The sequence below is a fragment of the Malurus melanocephalus genome, unplaced genomic scaffold, assembly GCF_030028575.1.
Source record: "Malurus melanocephalus ecotype Western Australia unplaced genomic scaffold, MMel_1.1 scaffold_34, whole genome shotgun sequence".
Lineage (NCBI taxonomy): Eukaryota > Metazoa > Chordata > Aves > Passeriformes > Maluridae > Malurus > Malurus melanocephalus.
Genome location: NW_026623266.1, coordinates 159,418 through 169,309, shown reverse-complemented (window position 1 = coordinate 169,309; position 9,892 = coordinate 159,418). Strand labels below are relative to the sequence as shown.

The 9,892-nt window shown below is 41.9% G+C and overlaps 1 protein-coding gene across 1 annotated transcript in view; it reads right to left on the bottom strand.

Moving 5' to 3' along the window:
* The window catches only part of ANKRD42 (ankyrin repeat domain 42), a 15,039-nt gene extending 7,311 nt beyond the window's left edge, over nt 1–7,728 (bottom strand). Inside the window, 7 exon segments of the mRNA XM_057364041.1 lie at nt 498–623; nt 958–1,158; nt 4,373–4,508; nt 5,039–5,091; nt 5,094–5,229; nt 5,559–5,666; nt 7,216–7,728. Coding sequence (XP_057220024.1) covers nt 498–623; nt 958–1,158; nt 4,373–4,508; nt 5,039–5,091; nt 5,094–5,229; nt 5,559–5,666; nt 7,216–7,404 — 949 coding nt within the window. The 5' untranslated portion in view covers nt 7,405–7,728.
* Nucleotides 7,729–9,892: the final 2,164 nt, after the last annotated feature.

Sequence of the window (9,892 nt, the reverse complement as noted above, 5' to 3'; positions counted from 1 at the left end):
AAAAAAAACACCCTAAAATTTTGGTTACTAATAAAAAAAACACCCTAAAATTTTGGTTACTAATACTAAATTAAGTGAAAATGAAAACCATTTTAAAGCTATAATACAGCTTTGCTTATCACTCAAAGCTGGAATTCATGGGCCYGATCTCTTTCTCCATCACTGAAAATCAGGACTAATTCCAACAATGCTCACATGATCGTGATATACAAACAGTAAGTAAATAAATGTGAGAGCTATTTASTTTCASTTTAGATGCTGGTTTCTCTTTATTGTAACTCTTTTTTCTTGACTTGAGCTTGGTTTTATTGTTTTTAAAGTGACAACCATGCACACATACATTACGAAATTTGGGGTTTGGGGTTGTTTTTCCAAGTCCTCAAAAAATAAGATGTATTTTTCATTGAGTTTATCTGATAAGCAGCCACTTCAAAAATAAAGTAAATAAACCATCAACAAACAGTAACAAGCCAAAACACAAGATTATATTTACTGACCTTTGTGYAGGAGAGTGGATCCCTTATCATCCCGATCATTAACATTGATTACTCCACTTCTCACTAGTCCTCTAAGYACTGACAAGTCCCCTTTGAAAGCAGCATCATGAGCTGGGAAAGCTAAAACTGAAAATGAAATGCACATTTCCAAGCAGATGCCAGTAGTTCTACTGAACATGCTGGCATTTATGTCTCGTGGCTTGCCTCTCTCATAGCAACTTAGGTATGGACACTTCAGAGTTAACACAGTTAAGGCATCTTATTCAGCTRAACTGCAGCTGTGTAACCAGCAGCACTGACCACACTCTTGTGGTGAYTAAACATGTCCTGGTTATGGCTACAGGCATCTCATATAGTTAAGAGATTAATTTCACAGATGTGAAATAGCAAGTACACCTTTGGGTACTTCTACAGCATTATACATAATGTCTTTTTTAACCATATCTTGATCCATACTCACCTTCCTGTGCCTCTGGATGCTCTCCCTCTTTTTCCACACTATCAATATATTGCAGAATATTATCTTTATAGAACCGTTCAGCCAAGTCCCTTGGAGTCTCTCCATGGTCATTCCTGGCTTTCAGTGCGCGCGTAACATCGGCCTTTTTCCCAACCAAGAACTTAAAGCAATGCAAGTGTCCTTCCACTGCTGCCAGATGTGCTACAGCACAAGGTGAAACAAAGCATGTTAGAGCAGAGCCCTTATGCACACCACTGGTTAGATTTGGGTCATCTACCAGCATGTGAGCTATCCAACACCACACAAGGGGAAGAGCAGCCTCAGCTGAATTGGAGATGTGCAACTCCCACCCAGGACAGAGTTCAGCTCTTGGCAAAGGAGGTAAAGCTGTCAAGGACAGGATGTGCAAAGGTGATTCGCTGGCAGAGCTGACTGCAGGAGACAAAACAGACTCCCAACAGAGCACAGAGCCCTAGCTCAGAGTGCACTGCTGGGGTCTCACCTCCCCCATGAACATGGATCTCTGTCTTCACAGCTGCCTGAYCTCGCTTCCCAGGGATACTCCTTATAGGGGAACAGCAAGCAGTGTCCTTGATGAGGAGCTAAGGCAATTCCTGCTTTAGGCTCCACTGTGCCACCACAAACAAGTTGCATCACACCCTCATAAAAAATGAGAACAGTGATAGGCACTTTACTGGACAMAGTATTTGAAGGTACATTCCTCACCTGACCTTTAGCCTATGCAGAGGCTTACTTATTTAACACCATTACAGTGCTGGGCCTGTAACACAGGAAGAGGTACCAAAAACATGCTGATTTGTTTAACATTAATAATATTCTCTAGTTTCATTAATTGGAAGAACTTGCCTACTATTATTATTATTATTATTATTATTATTATCATTATCATTATCATTATTATTATCATTATCATTATGTGCTATCGCTCCATGAAAATGCTCTGTAAAAGCTGGCCAGTGTTCTAGAGGCAAAATAATTAGTTTGTCTCCAGGTAAGAATCTTGCTATCTTCATGTACCCAGGACCCAAAAAAACCCATGTCACATCATTTTTTGCACACACAAGTTTTCTACAGCAAACCATCCACAACTTTCCAAAGCACCGTTGCTCTAAAAGGTTATGGATACTGGTTTTATATCAAGATGACAATAGCTCAGTACAGATGATTGCTCAAAATCTGAGCTTCATTGAAATCAGGACAGTTTTTCCCATTGTCTGAATTTTATCCAGTAAATTAGTTAGGGAGAAGGGAAAAGAAGAGTACCATGCTAATGGCAAGTCAGCTAGTGAAAAGCTGTCTCAACCCTTATGAATCTCTTTTCAAATTCCTAAAATCTTTGAGRTAAAACTTCATCCAAAGAGGATGAAACCTTTTTATCAGATATCATTTTATCAATCTAGCCTGTGTAGAAAACTATCAAAAAAGTTCCACATTTTCTGCAAAGACAGCAAAGGGAAATAAAGAGTTGTGTTCTGTTCAAGACTTTTTGCAGTTTCATTGGGATGCTGTGGAACACACCTAAAGGAGCTTTTCATAGGTGGTTTTTAACCTGTGTGTGTCTCAGCAGCAAGTGCCCAACACGTAACTGTACCATCCCATTCCTCAGGCATGCTGAGCACACTCAAATGGGAGACTTAAGTCATAAGGTACCATGATGTTAACACAGTAACATCAAAATGTACAGCTGAGTGCCAAGAACTGAAAAACCTCGTCTCAGGCATAAACAGGCAGTGGGTAGTTGGTGCTGGTATCCCAACTTCTGTGTTTCATCTTATCTTTTACAAAATCAGACTAATGCTATTCACACTTCTCAAAGTCAAAAGTCAAAAATAGTCTGGGAAGAGTGTATAGAATAGGTTTGATTCATGGGCACTAAAAGCATGTATGAATGCAGAGAGAAAACAAATTCTAATGTTAAATTAATAAGCACAGCCCATTCTGTATATTGAATGAGCCACAATTTTTTTCCTTCCAAAAAATTAGCATTCTAATTAGCAAAGATAGTTAGACCCTTTGCTGCAATACATATACACAAAAGATGCAGCCAGTTTTAAGTTTTAGGTGCCAGGCACTGCAACCTCAGAAAATTTCTTCCAGTATTCTCTTAAGGAAAAATTATAGCACTGTTCAGCTAATCTTGAAGCTGAAATATGTAAAGATAAGTTGGGTTCATTTCTGCTACACCAGCGGATGACAAGCTGTTTTGCACAGAACTTCCCCTAATCTTTTACTGGCCATGTTCCAAAATATTCTCTTTCCTTTGGAAGATAATATGATCAAATGAAATAGAACAAAGCCCGGAAGATCAAGATGCCACAACACAATAAAAACAGTTTTCTACTAACCATTTTATACAGAGCATTTAAGCAGAACTGTGCTGGCATCTGCTCTCTCTCCACAGAAGTCTGTTATCAGGGAAGCATTCCCAAAAGCAAATAAAGCTGCCTTCTATGCTGCCACCAGGGTGCCTAACATCATGACCCCTTATGGCTAATGCACCAGATTTCCTGCTGAGATGCAGGAGCCTTACATCCTTTAACAAGACACAGGTTTGCAAAACAGAGCATAGCTATCCATTTCCTAGGCAAGTGGTACTTAATAGAGAGCAAAAGATCTTAAGGAGGGATTCAAACAGGTAACTCTGTACAAGTTATAGAAGAAAAAATTATGCTYTTTGGAACACATAATGTGACAAACCATAAGAAGGAAAATGCTAAAAGCGAGAGAGTGCAAGGAGTACCCAAGACAGGAACAATACCATTGACCTTACAAAGGATATTGAGGCAGTGGCATGGTAGAGAGAATGACACTGGAGAAAATACAAAAAGCAAGGAACAATCACTGCCAAATTTCTGTGCTRAAGTGAATACACTGATATTTATGAAATTACAGATAAGCCAGAAAAAAAACAGTATTCCAGAAATCAAGACAAAGAAACCACAGGAAAATGAGAACAAGTGTTTTACAGAATCACTTAAGAAACAGTGGGATACCAAAACCTTGTAACGCTGGCACAAATTCAAAAAGTAACACATAGCAGCTGAAATTGCCTTCCCCTCCACCGACCCTTCTCTTGTGACCTCCACTGGCACAGGAGCTTCATTTCACACACAGGAGATGCTGCTCACCTGGTCCCAACCAGGCTTAGCCTGCTTCCCATCCCAGCACTTGTGAGCTCTCATACATGCTAGCAGCAGCAGGAGGTGAATGGGATACCAACAGAGCAATACTTTGGATTTTATAAACCTCCCATCATTAGAAAAATGGACTATATATAAATATTGATTGCATGGAATCAAATAAAAAATGCTGCTGTTTATAATATGCTCAATTATCACATTTCACAACAACTGTAAAGCAAAGGTTTAAAACCATATGATTTATCCTGATATACCTGGAAGGTTTCCATTGTTATCCACATCATCTACACATGCTCCCCATCGAACAAGAARCTGCAAACACCCCAATCGACCATGAAAAGCAGCATAATGAACAGGTTTCCAGTCATTCCTATCCGAAACATTCACATTCTAAAATGAAACAGCAGGTAAATTCATTCACTTCTGGATCTTAGACACAAGACCATTTTATATATGGGAATCAGCTGTTCATTGTTTTAAATAATTTCAATCAAACCAAATAATATTTTCAAAGTTCATGCATTATATGCAGCTCCCATTCCAAGACAGGTACTTTTTACTGGTTCTTGCTTTTAATTAACACAAATATAAAAGGTACATTTTTAGACATGTTTTTATCATCATAATGACCTGCATTGGTCATTATTCCTTAAATATGCATATGGATTAATTTTCTTTTTTTAAGTTTATGTCTCCTTTATTAAAGATTCGTACTACTGTGAAAAATTACCACCACCCCAGTACYTTATCTTCATTTAATTGCATCCTCAGTGGCATGTGATTTACTCACATTATTGATTCTCTGTAGACTTTTTTTATCATTTCTCTAAACGTGTATCACAATTTAAAAACTGGAAATTTACCCTAGAAATAAATTCACCCACAGTAATTAATCTATCACCCTAAATCTCAGTTTAAGCTAGGGAGGGTTTTGCTTGGGAAAAGTTGCCGGGCTGTGGCTCTGCAGTGGGACTGCAGGCAGGTGTCTCACCGCCCCCGCCCGCAGCAAGGTCTGCAGGGTGTAGGAGTGCCCGTGGGCTGCAGCCAGGTGTGCGGCCGTGCACCCACGCTCATCCTGAGCTGCTGCATCCGCTCCGTTCAATAACAAAGCCTGAAAGAAAGCACAAGTTCAATTCACAAGTGAAATAAACTTGTGAAAAAGTGAACAAGAAAACATTTCCCAGCAGAATGGCTTATGACCAGCAGGATAACTCTGGGCTGACCTCAGGGGCCTGGTATTGCACAAAATGGATCTGTTTGCATTGACAGCGCAAATGAGAGCTCTGGGTTGAAAATAACTGACTTAATTCCAGATGTCAAGACACCAAGATGAGCTACTCATAACCCTTAGGAGCTCCCACAGCTGATCTTCATAATGATTTTGTCCAGAATTAAAGCCTCCCCTACTCACTTTTGCTTGAGAGAAAATGTTTCCAGTACCTGCATGCAGGCATCCTGCCCTCGGATGGCCGCGAGGTGAGCTGCTGTCCAGCCTCGGACTGTCACTTGTGTGCTGTCAGCTCCATGCCAGAGCAACCAGTGAAGGCACTGCTCAACAAAACCAAAGTGCTTTTTATTTAACTATTCACATCATGTCTCTGAGGCACATTTCAACTAGAATTTATCCCTCAAAGTTGTATTTCAAAACAGTATTGGAATATACTTCCTTATGGAAATATGAGACCCCAGAGCATGCCTTAAACAGTTATTTGTGAATTAGGAAGTTACAGGTAAGTTATAGTTTCCAGGTTTCACCCAAGGGTACAAAATGTGCAAATAACCAACTAATTCAGATCCTAGCATCGATGTTACAGTATGATTTCTTCATTTGACTCTTCCAGATTTAAAATTTTATCTGTGAGAGTATTCACATGGCATGAGGTGAAAAGTATTGGAAAAAACAAGGTAAACATGTTCACATGAATTCCAGCTAAAATTACTAGCAGGAAAAATATCATGTACTAAATTTAAAACCTCATTTCATTTATTAGGCATCTTAGGCACATGTAATCCCATCTCTCTTCTCATCCTTCCATGGCCTAGTTTTGTTTTATCCACCTTTTTCCAGCACATATCACTGCTTGCAATGGAAAACTTTATGAATTATCCAAAGACAGCTAGAGGGAAAGTTAAAAGTTTTTATTGTATGTTATTATGATTTATTATCTTCTTTCAGGTCATCTTATGGCTGGTTCCTCCACTATTTCTGCCAAGGAGCTTAGTGACAAATAGATGACAGATAATTCAATAAAGTGCGACATACTGATTGCAAAGTAGGAGAGTTAAATGAAAAATGGCAGAACTTTTAGAGGCAGAAAAGGGCAGGTAAGCAATCGGTTTTTGGGGCTGGCATGATGATTAGCATTTTCTTGACAGCATCTCCACATTGCAGAAGCAGCACTGCACTTAGCAAGTGTGTGCACTTAGCAAGAGAGTTTAGCAAGAATTTCACCTGTTTTCTTTTGGGACATGAATGGCCTTGCTGCTTTAAGGTTAGAATGCCATGAACAATAGAGGCTGCAAGAAGGTCAATATTGTGCTGAAAACAGCAGTTCAATCCTTCTGAAAGTTCAAAACATTGATGCAAGCACCTACTGATTTCTACATCATTATTCAACATTTTCATTTATTAAAATAAATGTATTAGGATTACTTCTATAGAGAATGAGGCATGGGACATTGGTAATCAGAATGAACATGTTTTTGTGTCACTTCTCACCTGTTTCAGTCACCTTCAGAACGTTTTACACATCCTAGAGGATTTTCTAGGTGTCTCAAGAGAAGGGGGAAAACAACAGAGACAAAATAAGGTCACGAGTCTAAAAGGGAAGCCATAACACACATTTTCCTCAGAGTAAGAAGATAAATGATTTTGTAAAATATGGCAAAGTTTGTTAGGTAAATCGCCTAGGGCTTCAGAAAGAAAAAATTAAAATCTAAAATCCTGTACTTCTAGTCGTGGTGAATATATTTAATGAAAAAAAAAGGCAGAGATTATTGACTCAGTCTGATCAAAGCAATGTTCAGCCTCTCTCAAAGAGGAAAATATAGACTTACAAAAGCCCAGCTATGTCTACACACTAAGGTAATGTTTTACCTCCAGACTTCCAGAGTGGGCAGCACACTGCAAGGGTGTGAATCGGTGGACTTCATCCACCTCATTAATACTGGCTCCACTTTTTATCATTGATGCAAGCTGTTCTACATCCCCAGCTTTCACTGCTTCATGCACACTAGTATAATTTTGCTTCTTCTTGACAACTAGTGAGGAGTAATAAAAGGGCATTAGTCCATTGCTTAACTTAGGAACATTTAAGAGATAGAAAATACGTGATGAAGCAAAGAAATATCAGACTTGACATCCGTGGCAGAGAATCAAACTCTAAATGCAGAAGCAGTAGGGCAAAAAAAAAAAAATCTTCTGTCACCAGGCCATGGAATCAAAAAACCTGTGACCGCCCTTAAGGCCTTTCCACTGATTTTCCACTGATTAACTACATGACTGAAAACAATGAGAATTACATAACCAAACCCCTTGCAACATCTTGGTACCTTGACAAAACTTACAAATTTCAGATAGCCAAGTATGAAAGGAATCTAAACCAATTCGTATTCACCTTCTACAGCAGTCATAATTCCGGTACCAAAACGCACTAACACTGGTTACATTTCACACCCTTAGAAGTCCCGAAGAGTTGGGTTACTGTTTAGCAAGTCGAGAAAGCATAAAACTGAAGGTCTCAAGGTATTAGTGCCTCAGCTCCTCCACCTGTGGAGAAGAAATGGTAGTAGCAGTTAACACCATTACACAATTTGTGGTAAAAGAAAAACTAAAGAATATATAAGAGATATTGCATGAACATGTTTGTGATATTTGTACAAAAGCACCAGATACAATTAAAAACAGCCTCTGCAGTTTGCTAGTGCTTATTTTCATGTAATCTGTAGCGTGCTAGAGCTCAGGCAGATTAGGGGTTGCCCCACAAAGGAGTGGAGACTGGACTTGTCTCACTACTCCAGGCTGACAGTAACACACCCTGTGTATGCTGTAACACACCACTGGATCCTGTGCCAATGTCTCACCCCATCTCCACCTCCCCAGCTCAGCAGGCTGCATCACTGCCCGGAACAAAGCCTAGGAAGCTTAAAACCCACAACTCCATCGTGCAAAACACTGTTCAAATGAACAGCAGCAGCATAGAAACAAAGAATAATTCGGCTGGAAAGGGCCTCAGGATGTCGTGTAGTTCATGTTTCCAAATAATATTTCGAAAACATCTAACTATGTTTTGAGGTCTGAGTTGTTTAGCTTATTTTAAACAATACCACCGGGACACAATTATTTCCCAAGGAAGTAATTTCATACCAAGTAAGGGTTACAGACTACAGCCCAGTGACAACATCACAGGCAGGTCTGGCTGATTACACTACTTGGCGAAGTACTAATGTGTTTAACACAACGTTTCAGTACAGCAAGTTCAACGTAATTTTCCTTTTTTCTTAATCCAGAGAAAAGGCAAACAAGGCCCAGCAGCAGAAAGAATTTTGTCTCCCGCCTCCCTCTGTATACCACTGCATGGAGGATGGGTGGTCGCATTGGCTTCTTGGCACAAGACAAAGGCAGCAGCCTGGGACTGAAGCTCAGAAAACAGCTCTTAACAGCAATTCTGTAAAAAAATACAGTGATGTTCAAAGCAAAGGACAGGCTCCATAATTTTAGAGCAGGGTTGTTTTTTTTTTTTGTTTTTTTTTTTKTTTTGTTTTTTGTTTTTTTACCAAAATCTGTTATCAAACATTCGTTCAATGTTCTGAGAGAAAACTTAGTCGAAAGACTTTAGTAAGCACTTTAAGACCGGTGCCTGCCCAAAATTCACTCTAAGAGATGAAGTGAGGAAGGCTATGGCTCGGAACAGGGGCAAGGCACAATTGAGGTGTTGTGATGTTCCTTTAACACACAAACCCAATCGCGTGCAGCTCGGCTTTGGCCGCAGCTCCAGGGCGGCGGGCCCATCCCGGCCCATCCCGGCCCATCCCGGCCCATCCCGCCGGGGCGGAGGCGGAGCTGCCAGGCCCAGGGCAGGGGCAGAGCCCGCCAGCCAGCGCCCCTCGCCGCCTTTCCCCGAGTTTTTGGCGGATAATGAGCTCCCTGGTACAGCGTGTGGATCCCGGCGGAGCCCCGTGCCACAGAGCCGGGAGTTCGGGAGAGCCCATCCCGCCCCGCGCCACACAGCCGCTCCCCGCCCCGGGGAGGGGAAGGAGCAGGCGGAGAGGGGCGGGCGGAGCAGTCTCACCGGCCGGAGCGGGGCTCCGCGGCCCCTCGCAGCATAGACAGCGGGTAGCCGGCCGCTGACGCCAGGAGCAGTTCCCTCCTCCGCCTGTTCCGGCTCCCCGGCCCGGCGTTGCCATGGGCTCCAGGCTCGCCCTTCCCGTGGGACGAAAATGGCGGGCGGGGCGGAGAGGGGCGGGCACGGGGAGGGAGCGGGACGGCCCGGCCCATGGGCTGCACTGCAGCTGCCAGGGGCTTTCTGCACTTTAGACAGCCCTGGGTTAGCGCCTTCATGGCGTTCCCCAGGAGAAATGTACCAGTCCTCATCTCTGAACCGCCCAGTGATGCACTGACCCAAAGGGACTGAACCAGCTTGCGCTCTCGGTGATCTGACCCTGACCCCGGTCACACTGTGTGAATCTTCAAACCTCTTTTTTCTGCAGCGAGGTGATCCTGCTCCTCTGTTCCCTCAGTCAAAACCAGCTGGTGCCCTGGGAAAAAGCCGGGA